The sequence below is a fragment of the Topomyia yanbarensis genome, chromosome 2 (assembly GCF_030247195.1).
Source record: "Topomyia yanbarensis strain Yona2022 chromosome 2, ASM3024719v1, whole genome shotgun sequence".
NCBI classification, from domain to species: domain Eukaryota; kingdom Metazoa; phylum Arthropoda; class Insecta; order Diptera; family Culicidae; genus Topomyia; species Topomyia yanbarensis.
The window spans coordinates 453,360,788-453,386,689 of record NC_080671.1 but is presented as its reverse complement, the minus strand read 5'-3'; the positions used below and the strand labels follow the sequence as shown (position 1 = coordinate 453,386,689).

The window sequence follows — 25,902 nt, the reverse complement described above, 5'->3', positions numbered from 1 at the left end:
AGCTCTGTCTCTTGCTGCATCTAATGTTCGTTCTGGTTGTGTTGCTTCCGGATTTCGGATAGAAATACGGTCAAGATATATTTGATTCTGTAATTCAAGGAGTAGAGCTACGTCACAAAATGTACCCGACTATCAAAACAAAAAGTAGCCATTTTTGACAGGTAAACATTACTGTCGGTACTCGTTGCGAGACCAATATTTGGCCGATGTTTATAGTTGCTAGCTCACCACTGAGCAAACTTACCTCGTTTTCACTTTCCGGAACCCAATCCTGGCAGATTCGTCTTCTTGCCTCCGTCGTTCTCCTCTCACACTACTAGCTTACGTGCTCTAATTCCACCGCATTAATTTTGGTTATCCTTGCGGAGGAAAAAAAACTTTAGTAGGCCTTGTCGGCGGAAACAAAAATACCTTGTTTGAAAATCACATAAATCCGAAAGATTCCTTATCTAACAAATTAATAGCCATTGCCTCTTTTGGTTTTCCACTTGTACACTTTTTATTCACTTTTTTTCTTCCTTAGACTTCTTGCCTTATTTTCCTTTCTTCGGGCTCTTCTTCACATACAATCTTCTTTTTCTTCCTTTTGTCTACCCTCTTCTGCTCCTTTCACGACGGTGGTGATGGCTCATTGATGCCTTTTCGTTCACTCTTTGGCCCGATGTGCCTACTTCACTTGCACAAACACAGACAATGAAACCCGCACTTTGCTTTGGCGTTTGCACAACTGGCCAGCGCTGCCAGATAGATCCAGATGAGGACATGGTAAACCGCAACGAAAGCATGGAACGAGAAAAACACAGAAAAATTAAATACAGCTGCAAACAGGAACGATCCAAAGATTGATTGATAAATGTTCCCTTAATCAAAGCAGTCCCTGTATCCATTCTTCCGCTAAAAATGGATTCTGATTGGATTGTAATTTGCAATTTATTGATATGCAGAACATAAACTTGTCAATCGCAGAAACTTTGCATCTAGTTAAGGATTGTAAAAAGATAACTTGAGTGATTTAAACACATTAAGCAACGTTTTGTTGGCAGCCCAACGACGTCGCAATGTAGCTGAAGAGCATGTATCAAACTGCGTAGGTATAACGGTTGAGTACTGCTATGTAGTGAACCAGTCATTGTTTGTTTCTCGCATCCTAATGCCGGTCTCAGATTCAGTTCAACTTCTTCCGACGGCGGCCTTAGATTATGATATGAATTTGAAATACAGGTTTGCCGTCGGAAACAATTTTTTTTGGTAATTTTCATTTGTAATCAAAATCCGACTTGTAGATTAAATCTAATGTCGTTTTCGATTGAGAACCTAGAAACCAACCCAGGTTAGTTGTTTCAAACGAACGTTTTTAATGAAACTGAGTTGGGTTCTCGCCAAACAAAGGTGGTGTGAGCGAACCCGAAATATATTTCAGGTTGCAACCCAACCCGGTTTTCAGTTCAGTGCCGCATAACCTAGGTTGGAAACTGGCTTCAAACAAACGGTTTGACAGCAGTTAGGTCCGAAACTGAGTTAGTTTCTGCTTCAAGCGAAAACGACATAAATTTTAATCTACAAGTCGAATTTTGATTACGAATGAAAATTACCAAAAAAATATGGCAACCCTGCCTTCTCTACTTCCCTTTGTCCCTCTTCCTCAACAAAAACCCATTCCACCGCTAACTCTTTACCCATATTTCCTACACACCTACCTTTTCACTCACACGAAGGAAACCCGTACCGTTGTCCCGAACATGCTATCCCGTTCGCACTTGAAAGAAAAACCTCTCCTCGCTCTACTACGACGTTGCGTCCATTTTAGACATCCAATTTTCCCCGGGGTTCGCCGTGATTTCCGTGCCACGAATCGGGTCCGTTCCGTCGCACCGGAAGCGCCACTAACGCCGGAAGTGCTTTGCGCGACCAAAGTACACAGTAGTACGAATCGTTCTTTGCCTTTCGAGGGTAAAGTAGGGGGCTCTTTCGCGACACACGATCCAAAAAAGTTAGTTATTACAAAAGCGCACACACGACGACGAAGTACGGTCGAACTGACGATTACGGTGTTCCACCACTTCTTCGCTATTTGGTTTGCTCGACACTGCGTTTGACTTTTAGCCGTGTCGTGACGGGACCATTTCTATCACTGTGTGCGTGACGGCGGCAAGTTTAGACCAGTCTGAAGGTGCCGTTAACGGAGATGTCAAATTTGAGTTTTGACAACTTTCACACGTTGAGTGGCGAATAGTTTTAATTTGGGTAAAATCGAGTCAACTTTTTATGAACAAACTCAAGGAACTAGAATTTTTTTTCTTGAAAAACCAGATAACCAATTAACATGCAAGATGCATCTTAACGGCTACCTGATAAGCATTTTAGACGTTTTAAATGCTATTTAAAAGTCGCTTTTGGCAAAATATACGGCTATATTACTGCAGTACCATGAATATGCTTTTTTTCTGCTGTTGTGCATTCAGAATGCAGCTTACTGACAAGAAGTTTTAAGCAGTTTTCTGAATACTGATTAACAACAGTTATGCATAAAGAATGCTAATATACTGCAAGAAGCATCTGAAATGCAAATTATATGCTCTTTTACTGCATACACAAATGTTTGTTGGTTACCTGGATAGTGTACATCCGGAATTTGTTTCAATTTCAGTCGAGTCGCGAAGCTCTTCATGTAAAGTGGATCCTACACCTGGGACGGGACATGCGAAGACGGCCTTCTTTTCCCTCCCGATATTGATGTTATTTTGCAGGGGAAAAAACCGCTTGCAAAATAATTTTAAGCAATTGTAGATGATAGTGCTGTGTCGAGGCGGCATAGATATCTGCCAATGAGAATAATAGAAAATAATAGAGCTCATACATAACATTAACCATAACTGTTGTGCAATAGACTTGCATGTGCCGTCGTTGCATCGTCAAAAAAGGTCTGGTTCTCAATGGCAGGTCATTGCCGGTTCGCGGTGACAGTTGCTTTATTTCACTTTGCACGTCCCGTCCCAGCCCTACACCAGAAAACAATATTGTCAAGAAAATATTACCAAGCCTGCCGGTCCTTATTTGGTTTATTGTCAATATTTCTGTTCGTGTAGGGCCTGATTAAGTCCAGCCAGAATTATGGGTGGCTGACGTCCTTCATTGTTGAATATCAAACGCAAAGCACAATGAAACGTTAAATATGGTCCCACATTACAAGATTTGGTGGCATTTTGTTGGTCATCGAGTCAACGGATAACGGTTAACCAACTCGACGAGTTGGTTCATTATCTGTTATCCGTAGACTTGACGACAAGGGAAGATACAATTTTCAAATGTCCAGATTTAATAAAAAAAATATCTTCGACGCCCAAGATTCGGAATCGGTTATTGATTTTGAGTCATATTCCTGCTCGAAATCTGCCAGAATTCCGAAAAAATTGTCATCAAAATGTAAAATGTCTTTAAAACGAAGACTTCCCCATAAATTTTCTAGTAGAGACTGTTCTGCTAGATTTCTGTGAGTCTTGGTTTGGCAGCCCTATCAGATTTCTGCGCGCATCCTGTCGGGTTAGTTGAAATAGGGCGAACTCGGTTTCGCTCGCGTTTTCTGGCAAATTCGGACAGGAACCGAGCAAAACTCTGGCATAACTCGGAAATAAACCGTGCAAAGATCGAATTCCTACCTGATCGAATTTAGCACGAATCTAGCAAAACATCTGACAAAGATGTGGCAAGAGGCGTACATTCCTGGCTGAATTCTGGCTAAAAGTGAGCAACATAGGTTAGCTTAAACGCTTCTGTCAGAAACGGTTGTTGCATTTGAACGATTTTTTGCCTGAATTCTCGTACAAATCGCGCAAAATACTGGCAGAAACTCTGCCAGAATGAATTTCGCTTTGCTCAACTTTTGCTAACTTTCTGCTTGCCACGGTGACCGGGCCGTGGCAAGCAGAAAGTTAGTAAAAATTGAACAAAGCGAAATTCATGCTGGCAGCGTTTCTGCCAGTATTTTGCGCGATTTGTGCGAGAATTGTGGCAAAAAAATCGCTCAAATGCAACAACCGTTTCTGACAGAAGCGGTTAAACTAACCGATGTTGCTCACTTTTAGCCAGAATTCAGCCAGAAATGTACGGCCAAGATCTCTGCACGCTTCCCCCCAAATCTTTGTCAGATGTTTTGCTCGATTTGTGCTAAATTCTACCAGGTAGGAATTTCCACGATCTTTGCACGGTATATTTCCGTGTTATGCCAGGGTTTAGCTCGGTTCCTGTCAAAATTTGCCAGAAAGCGCGAGCGAGACCGAGTTCGCCAAACCAAGACTTACAGAAATCTAGTAGAGCGCTCTCTGCCAGAAAATTTGCTCACTGTCGGTGACTGGGTTGTCTTCACATCTGGCATCGCTGTCAAACACCAATAAAATCCCACTGAGAAGCCAAAAAAAATTGTTTCGAAACTTTCAACACGGTTCCAACGATGGCCCTCTGTTGACCTGTTATTTGGACGTCGCCCAACGTTGGTCCAACGAACGTCCTTCATTGGACGATTTTGAAACCAACCGTTCTTAGAGGGATGTTACACAAACGTCGAATACTGATCCGATATCCAATGCCTGTTGATCCTTGCTCTAATTATTAATTGAATTAACGAAAGACGTTTGTTGGATAATTTTCTCTTGGCGGGTCATTTATACATTCCCTGTGAAGCCAAATTGAATTCCGACTAGTCTCTGTCAACATTCCAGCTCTTGTTACGCTATCGATTCTAATTAAAATCGGTTGCGACATTGGAGTCGGAAATCTTACGGAAACCAGCCGGAATTCTGGCTTATTTTTCGGTTGGCTTTATTGGGTTTGATTTTTTAGACGAGTCTGCTACAGTGCAGTCCGGATATTTCAAACATCATAAAGATAATTACAAACCTCATTATATCCCAGTAAAGTACAGTCGGAAATGAGTGTGAATTCCAGCTTGTTTCAGGCAGAATTACGGCTCCAGTAACACAACCGATCCTAGTTGGAATCGGTTGTGTCGCTGGAGTCGGAATACTAACCAACCGCAATTCCGGCTGAACTTTACTGGGATCTCGGTCAAACCGGTCGGAATTTGATTCGTAATCCTGAATGGAGTCAGCATGGATTCCAGCTCAAATGCAACAACCGATTCCGAAACCGATTGAGTCGAAATCGGTTGTTGCATTTGAGTTGGAATCCATACTGGCTCCATTCAGAATTCCGTACCTGTTCCGGTATGGATTTATTTGGGATTTTGCGCCTTTCCAACCGCATAGACTTATCCAGCTGCGTTAGTATTGTGCCGTTTTGACGTTTAAATTGGGAGGAAAACAAATCATTTGCACTGCGAATTGGGAGGAAAACAAACCGCTTGTGGGCTTAAGGGGAGGGCGGTAGTATAAAAATGCGAGATCTCGGTGTGCGTATTTTAAACGTCAGATATCTCAATAAGAACCCACACGCTCATTCAAAACTACTCAAAATTTGAGTTCGGAGCACTCAATTTCAAAAGTAATATATGTGTCAAAAAGTAATATATATGTCAAAAAATGAGTTTTAATTTGAGTAGAACTAACTCATTTCTTGAGTAATCATAAAATCTTCAAAGTTCTGAGTGAAAAAAATACTCTCAAAAAAGTGTGCGGAATTAGGTGTTGATTTAAATTTTAAAAAGAGCCTGAAGTTAAAGCCGATGATCGTTCATGAAACTAGAAGGTAAGTTTCATTGAGTTTTGCTTGCTTTCAAATCTTACTTCCAGTTGTGTTTTTGTAGTTTCGCCAATTTATACAAGATGCCGATCGGCATGAAATAGATGTAGAGAACGACCCTTGGATTAAGTTCCCGAAGATCGCAAACACCTGGACAACGGTCTGGAGGATCAGGTAAATGGTATTTGAAATGGCAATGAATGACTTTGTACTTTTATTAAAAATGCGGAATGATTATTTTCTGTATTTCCCTCTTGAGTAAAATGTACTCAAATTTGACATTTTTATCCCAAACTCAAAACTGAGTAAACGAGTAAAACTCAATTTTTGACTATATGCACTTTTAATGAAATTGAGTGGCTGGCTACTCAAATTTGAGTTGTTATGGATGAGCGTGCAGTTAATTCAGCTGGAAAAGGAGCCGGAATGCTGGCTCCCAGTAAAGTTCAGCCGGAACTGAACTGGAATTCTGGCTGGTTCCAGTTCGTATTCCGGCTCCAGTGAGAAACCCAAAAAATTGTTTCAAAATCGTTCAACACGGGATGGACGTCTATTGAAGTTATTTGGACGTCGTCCAACGAATGTCCCTCATCGGGCGATTTTGAAACCAACCGTTCTTGGTGGGATATCCTGTCCTACTCGAAATAAAATCGAGCAGCGGGCGGAAAACAGTCATGATTCTTGCCACCAGAGATGCCAGATTTGAAGATTTGATTTCATTTTGAAGACATTTGAAATGTTGTGAAGACGTGTTTTTCATTTTGAAGACAAATTTATTCGGATCTGACTGATTTCTGGCAGAATTTTGGCTCAAAATCAATAACCGATTCAGAATCCTGGCCGCTGAAGACAAATGAAGACGTTTGAAAAAGATACCTGGTATCCCTGCTTGCCACCTAGTCAAAAGTGGCACTGCTTCGGGATTCTCAATGGATTCCAACTCAAACGAAACAATATCGAGTTCGCCTCAACCGGTTTCAGAATCGGTTGTAGCATTTGAGCTGGAATCTATTCAGAATGACAAATCGAATTTCAAATGACTTAACCGCCCCCTAAGAACGATTGGTTTTCCAAAATCGTCCAATGATGGACGTTCGTTGGACGACGTTGGATGGTGTCCAACTATACGTTCAACAAGCGTCTATTGTTGGACCCTTGTTGAACAATTTAGCAATAAATTTCAATGGGCGTGAATTTCTGGACATTTTGACCCAGTTTTCCATTCAAATTCTTTTATTCGAATTCAACATCCGATTCCAGAACCACCTTATCAAGCTCAGTAAAATGTGCACCTTAGTGGATAAATACGGGGGTTTACGCTAATTTGGTTCCATTTGGAAAATTAGCATATATGTTCTTTGCTATTGAACATTGAACTGAAAATTGGGTTGGGTTTGCAATAAATTTTAGATTGACTCACACCCCCACTGTTTGCGAGACCTAACTCAGTTTCATCAGAAACGTTAGAAACAACTAACATACCCCGTAAACCTCTTCGGAAATTGATGCAGTTGAACTGAGAAGAAACTGAGTCTGGTTTTAACCCTAAACGCTGTCAAAATGTATGTTTTGACAAAAAGTTGGGTTAAACTGAGATTCAGATTCGAAGCCAAGCAAAAACAGTATAAGGCGATGTAGTCAGTGTTGATGTAGCTCTGTGCCATTATTTGGCTAAATAGAAACGAAGTAAAAGCGAGACACGTTTTTGCTACAATTCACATTTTCGGATATTTCTTTAAAAGAAACACTTATTACTTTCATAATTTCTGTTTAATAACAATGAATTAAAATTGTTTCATTTGATTGATAATCTTACACTTACATATCATACAATGATGATTAATCGACATTGGGATGTCTAATAGGTAAAACTCGGGGTATACAAAAATACTTAACGAAAAATACTTCCTCTTAAAGATATTCGCTTCACTCAAACTTTCCGATCACTAGATGGTTATACATTTGCATTGATATATGACTACTATACGTATTATTGATATTAACGTTCTGTCGTGTTCTCGGTTTTTAATGCCTTGCTGGGCACAAATTAAACTAACTAAAAGTAAATATCACCTTTGTTTGCATTTGTTTTTTGTTGCTGTTTTTTGCATAGTTTGTAACGAAAATCACCGAAAAAAAAACTAAATCTATTTATCAAACTTACGATTGTTAGCGATAATCGCAAAAGTGGCATAGCTCGTGGTTATAATTTGTAGTATTTAATCAGAGAGGTTAGATGCGTGCTTGGGTCTTAAAGGCTAATGGTAATGTGATTACTGCTCGAATTCACTGAACCGTAGCTGATTGGTTCCTAGTTCGCAGAACTTGCGGAAGAAATGCCTTATTCACACAGTCGATATCCGCTCGGCAGAGTGGGCAGCGATCGCACCTGGAAAAAGATACAGACACTGGTAAGTTATTTTGCCAGCTGGGGTTTAAAGAGGATAGACTTACTGTTCTGCACATTGGCGGCAAGCAGCAATGTGACCGCAGGGTAGGAACATCGTATCTATCATATTATCTGCGCAAATTATACAGGTAACCGCCTCGGCAATTCGTTCCTCGACAAGCCTTTCCAACTTGCTGCTCTCTTCCGCTTCCTCAGTAAGTCTTTGCTCGAGCTCCTCTGCCTGTGCCTGTGGACACTGCTGCTGCACCTTGCTGATTTCTATTCCACGAGCATGCAAAATTCTCCGGGAGTTATCGTACACCTCGCGGCACGTTCGCTGAATATCAAAAACGTATCGCTTGCCAAGCTCGGTATCTTCGTTAAACATCGACACTATAGTTCCTTTGAGATCACGAATAAACTGAGTGGTAACGACGGGTCGAACCGTCTCACACGAGTAGAACACGTGCTTCTCGGTGACGGCCCGGTAGAGGGACGCAGCCGAGCGGTGATTCAGTAGCTTCAGCTCGACGTTTGTCTCCTCATGCTCTTCGTTCACGTAGGTTAGCCGGAACGATCGCCTGATCGATTTCGCCGATTTCACAGCCGTAAAGGGAATACTGTAGAAGATAATAGAGAAAAACAATGGTAAAATTTGGTTCTATAAGCTCACGCGATCATGTGATCAGTAATTTTCAGAAAATGAAAAATGCTACAAAAACGACAGCTTACCTGTATTTTTCATCCTCTTTTGAGATTGATAAACCATGCGGACTAACGCCGATCTTGCACCGCACCGATGGCTCGCTAATGGTCATACCTTCAAAGACCTCTTCCCCGTAACCATTGAGTGAAGAAATTTCTTCTAGCAACCAGTATTGTGCAGAGGTCGGGGTCATTTTGATTCTGGTGAGAGTTTCATGCTCTTTGGCGATCATCTCGATGAAGTTCTCCGGCATTGGTTCCGGCTCGACATCTTCGAATGTCGGTCTGACTATGTAGCTCTGGTATAGGCTCTTTGGTTTCGTTTCTTCCTCCAGATCGTAAACTGGTCCCGTCTGAGAGATGCTGGTCCGTTTAACGTCTGCTTCTGAACACTTCCGCTTTGATGGACGCCGCGATTGGCGACGATTGATCGTGTTGTTTGCCATTAGATCGGCGGTCACCTTATCGGGATCGTATTTGTAACCATCCGCTTGGAGCAATAGTGCAGATAAGTGCGAAGCATTTACCCAACTGGCGGCACTTAGATGGCCATCTAGAAGCTCCTGTCGTGCTTGCATATAGAACAGACGTCGAACGCTCTCCTGTAAGATCAAATGAGCCGGTACCCAGAACTTGACACGTAGCGATAACTGAATCGGATGATTGCGATCGTTCGCATGGAGACTCAGCTGGTTGCGTAGATTGATCCACTGTTTGGCACTGCACTCATCGACCTCTGCGCTGTCTCCGTCGCGCACCGGGATCAGTCCGAAATAGTCGGTCTCGCAAATGATGCCAAGGTCGTTGCATACCTGCAATTATGTCAAAGCAGAAAAGTTCTATTATTATCCTACTGCTGTTGCTTTGGTGGTAAGTTACGACAATATTCGAGATTAGCTTATCGAGTTCACCATGGACGTTAGCTGCTATCTAAAAACCGGACTTAGTTTTGGGTTTTTTAAACAGGAATTCCCACTCGAAAATGCCTGGATTTTCAATCTCTAATCGCGTGGCCTATATGTTCACGAGACTTAACATTCGGAGAGCTTTGATGTTCCGACTGTGGGATGGATCAATGATGAAAATAGTTTTATCGGTTATATAATTGTTCTAATTTAGGACCGCTAGAATAACTTTTCTTATTATATTTGGTGAGATCGTTTCAGTTTGTTTTTGTAACTCGACTACACAGTAGTATTATAAGATCGTCATTTTTGTGGTATCTTCTGCGATATCAAATTTTTACGACAGGGGTAAGGCGTTAAATCCGCTGTTTGCCCGATGTCATTCCATGATTTTACGTTATAGTAGGAATGGATGATAGATAAGTGAACGAAAACAAAAAGATGATTGAACAAAAGTATATCCCAGCCGATAATCTTGCTGTTTGATGGGAAACGTAATGTGTTTTTGTTGTTTACTGGCCCTGGCGTAGAATTTTTATTGTTTTGTACGATTATGCTGAACTAATCAATGTAATCAATTGAATCATGTTTTCACTGGTAGCTTATCTGTCATGCTGGTAGCGGATGGACTTAAAGATTAAGGTCATTTGCAGGACTAATAAGGCACAACAACAAATGCGGGCAAATAAAATGAAAAGTTTCCGGTGCAAAACTTCATATTTCGAGTTTGTTTACTTACTGTTATACATCCAAGTTAAATTGACTTTTGAGTGTTAAAGGAATACAGGCTTTTTTCTATTTTTCACAATAAATAATTTGAATCGGCGAATGACTGGTTAGCTCCTGGTGCTTAAAAACAACGGGGTTTGCACTTTCGAGCACTGGTTTTGCACTTTCGAGCAGATGTGCAAAAACTGGTTGGTTTCATTGACACTTCTGTTACATTAATGGGGGTCTCAGTGGGAACCCTCTAAGAACGGTTGGTTTCAAAATCGTCCAATGAATGACGTTCGTTGGACCAATATTGGACGGCGTCCAAATAACCGTTCAACAGATGTCCGCCGTTGGAGCCGTGTTGAACGATTTCGAAACAATTTTTTGAGCTTCTCCTTTGCTTTCCCAGTCCAGTTCTAACTAGTTCAGAATTCCAGATCGTATTTCGGCTGAATTTTACGGGGATGTAGGCCAGTAAATCCCAGCTGGAAAGCGGTTCGGAATTTCTGGCTGGTTTCAAGCGCAATTCCGACTCAAATGTTGATTTCGAGTTGGAATTGGCTGTGTTATGTTGAATCAACCGATTCCAACTCGGAATTCGAAGCTAGAGTTCTGACAAAAGCCACCCGCCCAGTAAAGTTCAGCCGGAAATGAGCTGGAATTCTAGCTGGTTCCAATTCGTATTCCGGCTACAGTGACACAAACTATACTAACTAGAATTGGTTGTGTCACTGGAGCCAGAATACGAATTAGAATCAGTCAGTATTCCGGCTGATTTTCCGAATGAGATTATCTGGGCTGTCTAGCCCATTCCAGAACCGGTTAGCAATATTGAATAGATTCCAACTCAAATACACTAATGGATTCCGACTCAAATACATGAACCGATTCTGACGTGTCTATCCCGCCCTATAGTTTCCCTCTAAGAACGGTTGGTTTCAAAATCGTCCAATGAAGGACGTTCGTTGGACCGATTTGGACATCGTCCAAATAACCGTTCAACGAACGTCCATCGTTGGACCCGTGTTGAACGATTTTGAAACAATTTTTTGGACTTCTCAGTGGGTTGGTAATAGAAAACATCGTATACACCAATTTGAGGTAAGTACACAGGTTGCCAGTTGTTCATTATAGCAGCAGCAGCCCTAAATGGATTAGATCAGGAACGTTTCAAAGCCAAATCCATCCAAAATTTAAGTAGAAATGTTGATGGCAGAAACCTGAATTTTGCCTCAAATGAAACAACCGATTATGAGTCCGCCGAAACTCTGACAAAAATCTCGATTCCAACTCACTAGATTGTTACCTTTAAGCTGAAATACAGACAGAAATCATTCAAAATTACGAATCAAATAATGGATTCCAGCTCAAATGCAACTACCGATTTCAAATCAATCGGTTTCGGAAACGGTTGTTGCATCTGATCTGGAATTATATTGACTCCATTCAAGATTTCGAATTTCGATGAGTGTCCCTAAATTGAAATGCAACCGGTTGAGCCAGAATCGGTTGCTTTTCTGCTGGAATTCTGACTGAAATCAACCATAATTCTAAATGAATGGTTTCGTTTTCCTCGGCGCTGTGAACGACTTAAATCGCAAATATCTTATGATGATAGTTCTTCTGTGGTTTGAACACGCGTTCATCTCAAAAATGAAAAGATTCGTTTACATCACTTGAAACAAACGATAAATTAACATAAATACAAAAATAAAACGTTTCAACGACCTCCATACATACATTTGCCGTCTCCGGTCTCAATGCGAGACGAGAACTAATCAAAACGTCAGAGACTAGACGATTTACCTATTTTGAAAGTTTAATAAAGCGATACGGTCCCCGTATCTGAAAAAATAACAACAAAACAACACTCTGTCATCAGCGCAAACCTTTGTTCCCCGAAATCGACAAAATCGATCAGCAAGCGTATGTTTTCAAATAATCTACGATAACGACCTCCACACTGGCCGCCATTATCAACGCCAATATTGTTGTCGAGCCGCATGTGTGACACAGTTAATTCAATAAACTCCAACCTGTTTGTTCTATGTTTGGCCATTTGTGTCATAAATTTGGTCGACTGCTGGTAAATCGAAGAAAAGGAAAAACGCACACGTAGACCCGCAACCGAAAACCGGCTGGCGGATTTAATGATGGATCAATTTGTATTGTGGAGCTGTTGTCCGTTTGTTTGTTTGTATCGCCTTCCTGCTCGTATCCAACTCTGCTGTGTAGCAGGTTCGGGTTCTCTTTCGCACATACGTCTTCTCTACAGGTGGTGGTATGGTCGTTTAGCATTTTAATGTGAAGAACGTGTGAATGACTAGGGTGGTCTCAAAATTTCTATTTTTTAGGATCCTGTGAAAATTGCGATTGCCGCATCGTTGACTTTTGACAAATATGATCACATATACCCAGTAAAGTTCAACCGGAAATGAACTGGAATTCTGGCTGGTTCCAGTTCGTACACGGGCTCCAGTGACACAACCGATTCTAACTAGAATCGGTTGTGTCACTGGAGCCGGAATACGAACTGGAACCAGCCAGAATTCCAGTTCATTTCCGGCTGAGCTTAACTGGGTAGCAGCAGATCACTGACAACCACCCTAGTGTGTGTTTGCCGCAGCTGCTCACTCACTTCTGACAGATGTCTGTCTGCGTGCGGCAGCGAATAGTCGTCGTTGTCCAATCCAAGTAGGTATTTGCAAAGCGAAAAATGGCAGAAATGCACACACTGGCGAGAAACTAGCTTTATCCACACTATATAATGCACGAATAGGACGGACTTTGGACCGGCCGCCGAACAGTGAGAAATTGGACTTTGTACCCTCGGTCGTAAAATGAGATATAGGTACTCGGCTTGAAACAAAAAAAATGTATTGAAATGTTGGCGCTCTCGCCGATATACAGCTCGCTGTTGCTGGGCTGAATGGTTCTCGTTACCGGCTCCACTGCAGCTCGCGAGAGTGATCATGATAAAGTAATTTTCCTGTACGTGATCGCAGTCAAGTATGATCTCATTGTATCTCCGATGGGTCGTTATGATCGCTGGAAGAAGTTCTAAAGCCGGTGGAGTGACCACTTGACATCCGTCAACTGCGGCTTCGCTTTATTCTCCTGCGAATGGTAATTAGAGCCCTGGTGACAGAGTTGACTGTTTTGTACGCCCATCCACCGAGTGCGTCACGATTCAATCATATTGCTCAGCACGTGCTACAATGAAAAAAAGCGATCATAACCGGTATCGACGTAGGGAACAAAGTTCAACGTATCGAGATAGCGCCCAACTGCCTGTTATAGTACAATTAACACATGATACGATCGATATATCGCCGTATAAACGATCAACGGAAGCAATATGATTCATTAGGAAATGTGCTTCACTTAGCTCTGATGGGGGTTCGAAACCAGAAGTCAAAGGTTTACGCGCTTACAGCTTGCGCCGGAGCATTTACTTCACAGTAATCTTGTTTTCATGTCGACAGCAGCTGTTATCAATTAGCAATTACATTGTTCATTGAACTGATAACCCCGGGCCAAATGTTGTTCCAGGCCACACTGGATTTACGGGCTAATTACCTGATATGAAAGCGTGTATGACGTATGTTAAATCGACGAGAAGGCTTGCGCTTGTCACATCCGATATCCTGAACGGAGGAAACCTTTATGGCCTTTTACTTAAGCCATTTTTCTCTCTCCGACGGCTTTGACGTTGTCAGGAAGCTGTTCGATTTCAGTCTATATTTTCCGCTGTCAACTCTGAAGAAAATATTCACGTTTCTAAAATAAGCGAAAATGCCGCTTGGCAAACATCTTTTACAGCTTTCTAAAAAACAGTACATACAGTCTATGAGTACTCTGTTGCTAAGGTGACCCACAGCTATTTAGTCATTTACATTACATTAATGAGTGCATGTTTTTTGTCGCTGATAATCCAATCGATTGGTAATCAATATTTGTTTCTACACAACGAACAATATCATTTTTGCCGACTGTTACGTGTCAGGTTATTTTGACTAACTGCCCCTGGGATATTTGCGGAATTGGTTTTTGTTGTACCATAATGTTTCCAAACCTGTTTCTAATGACGACAGCCGCAATTTTCGGCTGAATCTGAAAGATTATATTCTCGACTTATTACATCTATGTATATTGTTTCATCATACGCAAACATAAGCTCGCAGTTTTCAAAAGCTGACCTTGCTTGATTATGCCATGTCGCTTTATAAATTTAAACTGCGTAGTATTTCTATCGAATCATTTCTTTATCTTCACGATTTCTTCGGTTTGCTGCCTCGTTGGTTGCGCCCTCTGAAGTCAAAGCGGGAATGGGGGAGGTTAGGTTAGCGCGAACGGCAAGAGAATCGAATTTTTACCGTTCTACTTCATTGTGTTCTTCGTGTGTACGCTCTGTGTGTGTGCCAGTTGCTTTGGAGGTTGAATAATGACACCTCGCGAATTTGAGCATCTTGTTCCGCACCGACTGCTAGATTGGCAGTAATTAGAACGCAGCGACGCGGCGGGCAAGCAAGGTCGAATATTTTTGCGTATCAAAATATATCGGTGTCTTCGAAAAAGACACGTGCCTTGTATGGGTCTTTGCGCAGCCAGATATCCCAGACCATCTTCATGTACGAGTATTCATTCGGGGAAGATTAATGGCGACAGTTTCATTAGAGTTGTTATTTCTCTAGCGAAAGACTGCACCCTGTTTTGTCATCTCAGCCGGTTTATTTTTCACTTACTTTGCAAATGTGACAGATTCTTGTTAATTATTTGTGTCACTTGAATAAGCGTCCGTTTACATAGATTGAGGCACAATCGTTGGTCACCAGTGAGTTCAGGGACGAAGAATGTGGTAGAAATTCTGCCGCGGCATTGTTTGCTTTACGATTCACACAATTGAGCCCCCTACCATACCAACACAACTTGCTGATTGCTATTGGTTAGAATGTATTTGTTTACCTTTAACGATAATGAAGCGGAGGAAGTTAACGTCGACCTGAGGACCTGCCATAATAGGGATTAAAAGGTTAACCTTGGTTTTTATTTGTTTTTGTTATTTAAATTGCCTTATGAAAGGTGCGAACATTTAGCGCAACAGATTGTTTTAGCTGTAATTGTGAATGACTTCAGGCAGTGTGTCACATTAAGTCTTAAATGCGTTCATAGATCCATTTATGGTGTTAGGAAATACCAGCAGCTCAGCTAGTATGGAATCCAGCTCAAATGCAACGACCTATTCCCACTCAATCGGTTTCGGAAATGGTTGTTGCATTTGAGGTGAATTCATTAAGAATTCCGAACCGGTTTTTTAATCGGTTTAACAATTGATTCCCCTCCAAGAACGGTTGGTTTCAAAATCGTCCAATGAAGGACGTTCGTTGGACCAACATTGGACGAGGTTCAAATAACCGTTAAACAGAGGTCCATCGTTGAGCCCGTGTTGAACGAATTTGCAACAATTTTTTGGACGTCTCAGTGGGTCCCACTGAATCGCTCAACACGGGCTCAACGATGGACCTCTGTTTAACGGTTATTTGAACCTCGTCCAATGTTGGTCCAACGAACGTCCTTCATTGGACGATTTTAAAAGCAATCGTTCTTCATTCCGAATGACATAACCGATTCCGGGTCGAAGTCAGGTATGTCGTTGAAGTTAGATTTTCGGCAGAAGTCAGCTGGAATTCTTGCCGGGTTTACTTGGAGCTTGTACCTCAAATTGAACAACCGATTTATTCAGAATCACTTGTTGCATTTGAGTTAAATTCCATTGAAAAATCTGTCCCATTTCCAAACCGATTTTCGAATGCTTTGACCACCCTGTCAAACCCATTTGAAAACCGATTCAGAGTTCTGAATAGATTCTACATGAATTTCAGCTCAAATACACAACCGATTCTGGCTCAACTGCCCAGTAAGCCATTCCGAAGCCGGTTCTGAATCCTGAATGGATTCAATATGGATTCTAGCTCAAATGCAACAACCAATTTCAAAACTGATTGAGTCGGAATACCTTGTTGCATTTGAGCTGGAATCCATTCAGGATTCCAAACCGGTTTTGGTATGGATTTGACTAGAAACCCCGGTTAGTTTCGAAATTGTCCAATGAAGGATGTTCGTTGGCGAACATTCGCGGTAAAATCATTCGGAACTTTGAACGAATTCCAACTCGAATGCAAAACTTGATTTTGTTTCAATCCATTCCGGAGCCGGTTGGTTTGAACGGGCCCCGGGGACCTTATCTGGTTAAGACTGGAACAGGTAGCATCAGCATAAGAAATTCGAGGGCTGTCTACAATGTCATGTAAAGTCCTATACTCCTTCTTTCAACAGAAGTGGAATCATTAAACGCCATTTTGACAAGTAATAAGAAAAACAGCAAACTAATCTCACTATTAACTCACAATAAGAACTGAAAAATTTACCGGTATGTGGTACTGGTACCTGTTGGGATAAATAGAAAAATGAGAGAGAGCGTCAAAGTGTTGAATGTGGTCATCGTTTGGCCGGCTTTCTGTTGCATCGATGATTTCAAGTGTTTCACAAATATTCCCTGTCATCCTAACATCCCTACTTGAAAATGTATGTACTTCTGAAAATAGTGGTTTATTGGTTGATGGAAAAGTTTTGCTAAGATTCGAGTAGCTTTTATCATAAATAATTTTGTTTTAATGAATAAATCTTTTCGTCCAGTTCGAGTGAAGAAATAGCAACATAGTTCAACAGTTCTTGGGAATTATTAATTTTTTCTAGGAAGCAGTTAGAAATATCACCCCTAATTAATAATCAAGATCAAAAACGACGAATCTGATTCCGTGCCAGAGACCATTACATTTGTTTGCGGTCGTCGAACGTTGCCACAACCGACACGTTCGCTCACGAAAATGGATTATTGCCTCGATTCAATTCTGGTACATCCGAAACGACATTCTCTAGCAAATGAATAGGAAATAAACGACATCCATTGCATCAATTTAGCATAGCGGTGAACTGCCCTTACAGGTAATGGAAACCGCAAGCGACAACTCTGACACGCAGTGCAGCAAGATCTAATGTACCGCCACATGCCAGGAAATGATTGAACCAACATTTTCTTTTTTCACGGAATCGTTTATTTTTTCCCCTGCCATCATCTGTATGACATAGAAATTCCCGTCATTTGAAATGCACTACAGCAATAAACCCCCGGCACAAATTACTGCCGGCTTAATGATATTAACTATGCCTCTAGATTTCCCTCTGCTGTCGAGCGAGTGGAGCAAAACTACAGTTTCACACAACTAGCACAGCCACAGTGGATGAAAGAATTGGACTTTGATCGCTAGGTGATCACTCGCCAACCACGTGCTCGGTATAGTTTGCTTGTACTGAACAATCCAATACTCACGCAGATACACCAAGACGCGGGCGCTTGAAAGCAGTGGAAACAGCGAAAAGTAGCAAAACAAATAAAAATACTATTTCTTGGTTTCCGCACTGATGGACCTCCTGTCCACGGACCCCGCTCGCTATCGATATATAATATCCTGCTGCGAGGTTATGTTTTGAATGTTGGTCGCTCGCGCGCGCTCGCATATAGGCGCTTAAGCGGCGCGAACTTGTTTTCGATTTATACATTTTTAACACAGCTTCTTTCTCACTCGACAGCTCCTATTTACAATATATGCCAAGTGGTCGAGCCTCGAGAGGTGGTATTTTTTTCTGGCCACCACCACCTCGGGGATTATATTAATGGAACTTTTATATCCCGGCTGGTGGGTCGGCGGCTCTGACTGGTTTAACCCGTTTGCATGGTACCCCGCGGTGGCAACAATATCATCTTTTCGAAAGGTTTGCATATTTTCTCGAGCCGGTAGTTATCGTAGAACCTGTCATGCAGTGCTAAATATAAGCAAAATACGTAACGCCGTAATTGGTTGATATTTTCTTTGTGGTTTTTCTTTCTTCAAGTAAATTCATCATCCAGTCAGTTTTGTATGAGGATTAAACTCGGGATTAAATCATGTCCATGATTTTCAGTAATTTGATTGCTGATTATTTTTATCTTGGTTTTTTCCGGATTGTTAACAGTGCCGGTTTGAGTTTTAATTATAATATTGGAATGCAACAATTGATTCCGAAACCGATTGAGTCCAAATCGGTAGTTGCAAATTTTAACGTTTCGAGCCAATTTTCGAATAGTTTGACTGTTTGCATTCGTTCGAACTATAGAATACGTATATCCAGAATTCTGTGCGATTTTGGTCTGATTTTCATCTTAAAGGCCACAACAACGGTTGTAGCATTTGAGATGAAGTTCAGGTAGAACTAATTCAGGAATGCAAATAAAACTCCGGATGGCAACATCCTCTAAAAACGGTTTGTTTCAAAATCGTCCAATGAAGGACGTTCATTGGACCTACATTGGGCGACTTCCAAATAACCATTCAACAGATGTCCATCGATTGTTGAACGATTTTGAAACAATTTTTTGGGCTTCTCAGTGGGCAGAAAGGCAGAGAATCCCGGTTCAAATGTGACAACCGATTTTATTCAGAAAACAGACATCCATGATCGAACAAAAATATTTAAAAAACGCGTGTAAACATTTGAATTAATATACGATAAATACTAGCGCCGCCACACCAACCTATCCCAACTATCCGTTAAATCTATTCCGGAACCGGTTCGAAATCCTGAATGGATTCAGTATGGAATCTTGCTCAAAGAAAACAACCGATTCCGATTCTATCGGTTGATGCATTTGAGCTGGAATTCATGCCGGAAGTCCGAACCGGTTCCGGACTAGTTTGACTGGGTAGAGGAATAACCGCTGACAATTCTGTCGAACTCAGCCATAAAAAAGCATGACGACAGTAGCGCACCTGGTTTGGATATCCCAACTACCTTCGAAACCGTTAGAGATTTTACACAAGTTGAATGCTGAAGATGGACGTCTGTTCTCTGTGGATTTCAGTTCAATTCCAGTGAACTCCCCAGTTAAGCTCAGCCGGAAATGAACTGGAATTCCGGCTGGCTCCAGTACGCATTCCGGCTCCAGTGACACAACCGATTCTAGTTAGAATCGGTTGTGTCACTGGAGCCGGAATACGAACTGAAACCAGCCAGAATTCCAGTTCAGTTCCGGCTGAACTTTACTGGGTCTATTCTGGAACCGGTTCGGAATCCTGAATGAATACAATACAGTAATTCCGGGACAAGTGCCCCACGTTTCTTAAAATCAAAACTATCGTTTTGTAAGTATGATTACGAGGGCCCTTGTTGTCGTTTTAGGTTAGGTAGGATTTGCAGAAGTTGGAACAATACTTTACTATCTTATATTTCACAGTTCGAACGTACTATTAGATGATTTGCAAAATGTTGTGAATTGGCAAATCAAGAGATCTTCAGTAACGCGTGCCCCACCGATTCCGACTTAATCACCCGGTCATACCATTCAAAACTTGATACGGGATCCTGAATGGAGTCAGTATAGATTTCAGCCCAAATGCATCAACCGATTCTGAAACCGACTGAGCTGGAATCCATACTAAATACATTTAGAATTCCAAACTTATTCCGGAATAAATTCAACTGAGCAGTTTCAGAATCGATTTTTGCATTTAAGCTGGAATCCATACTGAATCTATTTAAGATTTCGAAGAGTTTCCGGAAAGGTTTGACTGCCCCTATGAATGGTTGGTTCGTTGGACCAACGTTGGACGACCGAAAAAAAAAACTGAAAAGATAGCTGCCGAGATTCCAATTTGGATCGATTGGAATCGGGTTTAGCTGTCAAAAAACGAATCCAATCGAACACTGCCTGCTCTTATAGCATTGGACGTATTGGCTTACAATGCGTACGTTGCCAAAACGCTACTTTTCTCTCTGCAGTTCTCTTTCTAGAGTTTTTCTAGTGGGATGAATTGTTGCATTTAAGCTGGAGTCCATTCTATCCAGTTCAACCCTTGACGGAATCGGTTCGGAATCCTGAATTTATTGAACTCAAATGCTACCCTCTAAGAACGGTTGGTTTCAAAATCGTCCAATGAAGGACGTTCGTTGGACCAATTTGGACAACGTCCAAATAACCGTTCAACGAACGTCCATCGTTGGACCCGTGTTGAACGATTTTGAAGCAATTTTTTGGACGTCTCAGTGGGTACAACCATACCATCAATTTCGACTCAATCGGTTTTGGAATCAGTTGTTGAATTTCAGCTTGAATCCATAAAAACTTCATTCAATATTCCGAATAGTTTGACCGGGCGATAGAGTCAGAATCGATTGTTTTATTCGAGCGGGAATCCCTCAATAATGTTGAACCGGCAAACTGACTGGCTTCCCACTGAGACGTCCAAAAAATTGTTTCAAAATCGTTCAACACGGGTCCAACGATGGACGTTTGTTGAACGGTTATTTGGACGTTGTCCAAATTGGTCCAAGGAACGTCCTTCATTGGACGATTTTGAAACCAACCGTTCTTAGAGGGTTTAGTTAGTCTCTGGCTCTAGCGACACAACCGATTCTAACTAGAATCGGTTGTGTCACTGCCCCCTAAGAACGGTTGGTTTCAAAATCGTCCAATGAAAGATGCCCAAACAATGTTTCAAAATCGTCCAACACAGCTCAAAGTATGGACGCCTGTTGGACGTTACCCAACGTTGCTTCAACGAAGGATCTGCATTGGACGAATTTGACACATCAATTTCTTTGCACATTCGAGCAGAAACCCGGTCAGCGTGGCAAGCAGAAAGTTAGTAAAAGTTGATCAAAGCGAAATTGATGCTGGCAGAGTTTCTGCAAGCATTTTGTGCGAGAATTCTGGCAACGAATTCGCTCAAATGCAACAACCGTTTCTGACAGAAGCGGTTAAACCAACCGATCCTGCCGATACTTTTATCCAGAATCCAGTCAGAAATGTACGGCCAAGATCTCTGCACGCTTCCTGCCACATCTTTGTCAGATGTTTTGTTCGGTTCGTGCTAAATTCTACCAGGTAGGAATTGCCAGGATCTTTGCACAGTTTATGTCCGAGTTATGCCAGGGTTTTGCTCGGTTCCTGTCAAAATTTGCCAGAAAACGCGAGCGAAACCAAGTTCGCCCTAGCTCAACTAACCCGACAGGATACGCGCAGAAATCTGACATGGCTGGCAAACCAAGACTTACAGAAATCTAGCAGAGCGTTCTCTGCCAGAAAATTTGCTCACTGGGAATGCAAAAAACTGGATTGTTCCATTGACACTTCTTCTCAAAAGTTCAAAACCACCGAATTATACTATTCGGAAATCTAATCAAACGCTCAAAAATCTGACAGAGCTGCTAAACCAAGACTGTTAGAAATCTGGCAGAACGGTCTCTGCCAGAAAATTTAGTGACTGGGTGTTCGTTGGACCAACGTTGGGCGACGTCCAAATAACCATTCAACGGACGTCTATCGTTGAACCCGTGTTGAACGTTGTTGAAACAACGAGCAGTCAAACCCGTTCCAGAACCGGCTCGGAGTCCTGACTGTATTCAGTATCCCGATCCAACCATTCCACTGAGAAGCCTAAAAAAGAGGGTCTAAGAACAGTTAATTTCAAAATCGTCCAATGAAGGACGTTCGTTAGACCAACGTTGGATGACGTCCAAATAAGCGTTCAACAGAGGTCCATTGTTGGACCTGTGTTGAACGATTTTGAAACAATTTTTGGGCTTCTCAGTGGGTAGTTTTGGAACGTTTTATCGATCTGGGTCCCACCCAGTTGCCCAGTAAAATTCAGCCGGAAATGAACTGGAGTTCGGTTGTCACTGGAGCCAGAATACGAACTGGAACCAGCCACTTTGTGTAGACTTATTTCCCGTCACGGGATTTGAAATCCCGAGCTCCATTTAAAATACACAGGGACCCAAATCCCGTGACACGTTTTCCGAACTGTAAACTAGCCTTTACCTGGCCGGAATGCTAACTCCCAGTTAAACTCATTCCGGAACCGGTTCGGATTTCTGAATGGAGTTAGTATCCCAGTGAAACTCATTCCGGAACCGGTTCGGATTTCTGAATGGACCCACTGAGACGCCCAAAAAATTGTTTCAAAATCGTTCAACACGGGTCCAACGATGGACGTTCGTTGAACGGTTATTTGGACGTTGTCCAAATTGGTCCAACGAACGTCCTTCATTGGACGATTTTGAAACCAATCGTTCTTAGAGGGGAGTCATTATGGATTCCAAATCAAATGCCATAACCGATTCCGACTCAGAACCGGTTGTTGCATTTGATTTGGAATCCATACTGACTCCATTCAGGATTCCGAATCAAATTCCGAATGGTTTGACCGGGATCCCTCTAAGAACGGTTGGTTTCAAAATCGTCCAATGAAGGACGTTCGTTGGACCAATTTGGACAACGTCCAAATAACCGTTCAACGAACGTCCATCGTTGGACCCGTGTTGAACGATTTTGAAACAATTTTTTGGGCGTCTCAGTGGGATCGATTGTTGCATTTGAGCTGGAATCCATAGCGTCTTCTTCTGATGCTAAGAAAAGATATTCTGCTGTCAGATATTAAATGTAAATTTTACTTCAATCGTTGTGTTTATTTTGAGTGCAACTATTTTTTGTGCCGATTCCAAGTTTTTGTTTTGTGTATTTGTTTGGAGTGAACAACGAACATCAATCATGCAATAGAAGCGATATAAACAGCTTTACGTGGAATTTTGCACGTATCACGGCTCCTAGCTGATGCGCCATAACACCACGCGTACGTGCCTGTCAGCAAGTACTTCGCACTACAGAACGCAACTAGCTCAGCTCGAGATACATTTTCACCAAACTGATGTGATCATTACCAACTACTATTAATTGCGATAGGTTGCAGCTTATACCGAACGAACAAACGAATGCCTGTGCTAGCTGCAATCTAGGTCCACTAAACACAAATCTACTTTTGTCTTGCAAAGCTCATCGGGATTCGACCCAGCGCACAGGAATGGATTAGCGCCGTACTGGTAAGATAAGTTTTTTTTTCTCTACTGGGGAAAGTGATGGTCACTTTGAGCTCGTGGGGAAAACCAGAGCCGAACGCCGATATCGCTTGATAAAACGGGCTAACATACCGCATCGATATCCTGTCCGGTCACTAAGTCTATATCTTTCCCATAAAAGGGGTCGAATTCCGTACCGATATCCAAGCCCAGTCACGGACTGAGTGTATCTTCCCTGTTCGGCCTTCTGGTGAACGTGCAGCTGAGATTAGGGCTTACACGCGACCCGGTGCCGAACTTGGGTTTTTACTAACCGAGTGACTGTCCCGATAATCTGCCTAATCCGTTCCAATCCCCGAATGTGTTGAAATCAGTGGTCATCGCTATTTTACCGCTACTGTCATGATGACTAAACGATGTGCCGCAGCGATGACGACAAGCAGGGAGGTTGGGGAAAGGCAATCGTGTTTTAGTTTAGTTGGACTTTGAACGAGAGCATTGATTTACCTTCTCGATCACGCTCTGCGCTCGTGGTGGAATAGTATTGAAGCACACATGGTAAGTGGAAATCGCTTGCCGGTAGTGCGCAAAGCGTTGATGGGTATTTTTTGTTTCACTCGAGCGGTCTGTCCCACAAAGTTAAGTACTTTCGAGCGGTCAAGTCGTCAAGTGCCTACAAAACATTGGTGAGACATTTAGATTGCATAATTTTTGCCCCGTTCATTATTTTCGGAGCAATTAGACCGCAATTTTGTACCAAATTGACGACACAAACAACGGTCCCACGTTCAAATTGGGGTTCCTTTTCTAACGGGACAGATTTGTAAGTGGAGATAAAAATATCAGCAAAGAATCACGCGGTGATCTCGTGCATCTTCGGACATGAGCGAGGCATGCGGGCAGATGTCACCGTACTGTAAAGAGATCGACTCGTTGATTAGTGATACTCAATTCATTCATCCTACCACTGTAGCACCCAAAACAAATGACAGGTCGGGTAGGTTCGGTGGCACTTACGTATAGCAACCGATTGACGTAGTACAAGCTATTATGATTATAGTGGTGATCGGAGCGCGCCACAAGGCAGATAGAAAGGGAACCACTGCCTTTAGTGCGGGCAAAGGAACGAGCAATAACAATTTGTTTACATCGAGACGTTACTCTCTCTTCACCTTTGCCTGGTTTCAAGTTGCAATTTTCTATTGACACAGACCAGCGGGCGCCAGGCGATACCCTACTTGTTGAGGGTGCTATTTAGACGACATTATAGTGTTGGCTATAGCTAGTATAATTAGAAATGGCTTGGTGTATATCGATTTTTCTGGTCCTAACGAAACACATTTAGGTATATGATATTACGTACCTTTTCCAAACACTGCTGACTGTTCCCCTTAGGGTCACACTGTACCCCGGAAGTGGTGCCATTAGGCAAATTAATTAGACACCACATTCTGTACCGGCTGGCTATTTAGGCACCTTTTCACTGATGAGTTTCTAGAAGCTAGACAATTCTCGACGCGTTATCAACTTTTATTGACCGAATCGTCTTGGTAAATCGTGCACAAAGAAACCCAACTTGTTTGTCGCTCTGTGTAGATCTTATCGTGTCAAGCACCTACTAATCAGCTCAATGATGGGATTGTGTATCACACAAAAACGTTTGCTCAACCTTATCACTCTCGGTCTCGGTTGTACACTTTCTTCCACAGTCGAGATCAAATAACAAAAGCTGTTTTGTAATTTTTATTCGACTTTCCACCGCTCTGTTGTCTGTCTTGTCGAATCACAGTCCGCTGATTTCCGTGACACTTTTCACAGACACCCATTTATTTTGCTGTGTTACGCAAATTTGCTTTGTATCTGCTTAGCACCTTGCCTTATCTGTCAGTGCTTGTTGATGCGTTTTTACTTTTTTCCACTTGATATCACACACTTTGCGGCTATTGTTCAACCTGTCAATTGTTGCCAGCTGCTGAGGGTAACAATATGCCTGAACTTTGCTCGAACTGTTCGTAACAATAGTTTTGTACCGATTGGATAGACTGCTTTGAAGCGATAGCGCTTGCACTTCCATACTCGACCGTGTCGTGTGAAGGATTGCCGTTCAGCTGTGCTGTGGCGCACGGATTTTAATGTGATGTGAGACCTTCTTTGAAAGAAGAGTACCTTCACTCGGCAGTGTGGGTATGCATATGCACACATGTGCGGCGTCGTCGTCGGTCGGGTTTTTATATAGGTGTGCAGTATGATGCGAACTCACAGCTTGTGGATGATTTCCTCCGTGTGAGTGAACGCGTTTGTCGCGCATACTGCTGTTCGTGAGCGAACGGTTAGTTGCCCAATGGAAGACACCTGGTGGGGAATAGATATATCTTTGCTGAATCAAATTCACCTCATTTGGGAAAGATAAATATTAAATAAAATTAAATTAATTTAATAAATATTAAATTTTATTTGCTCCTATTACAAGTTCATAGAAAGTTAGCATTTCTGAATCGAATTGCGTCGAATCATACCAAAAACGTTGTTACACAGTTGAATAAC

General features: G+C 42.0%; 2 protein-coding genes across 4 annotated transcripts in view; both read right to left on the bottom strand.

The window, feature by feature from the left end:
• The window catches only part of LOC131685845 (uncharacterized), a 226,212-nt gene extending 224,104 nt beyond the window's left edge, over nucleotides 1-2,108 (bottom strand). For 2 of the 3 annotated variants that reach the window (XM_058969833.1, XM_058969834.1), the window contains exons 1-2: nucleotides 1,698-2,108; nucleotides 245-737 (exon numbers count right to left, since the gene is read on the bottom strand). The gene's annotated coding sequence lies outside the window, so the exon portion shown is untranslated. The remainder of the gene's footprint in view (nucleotides 1-244; nucleotides 738-1,697) is intronic. The other variant, XM_058969836.1, reaches the window with a different exon arrangement.
• Nucleotides 2,109-7,442: 5,334 nt separating this feature from the next.
• LOC131685844 (E3 ubiquitin-protein ligase MYLIP) lies at nucleotides 7,443-25,480 on the bottom strand. The gene is made up of 4 exons (XM_058969832.1): nucleotides 24,722-25,480; nucleotides 8,816-9,600; nucleotides 8,149-8,703; nucleotides 7,443-8,083 (listed from the first exon to the last, which is right to left on the bottom strand). Exons 1-4 carry the CDS (start codon nucleotides 24,806-24,808, stop codon nucleotides 7,981-7,983), a joined length of 1,530 nt encoding a protein of 509 aa, XP_058825815.1. The 5' UTR covers nucleotides 24,809-25,480; the 3' UTR covers nucleotides 7,443-7,980.
• Nucleotides 25,481-25,902: the final 422 nt, after the last annotated feature.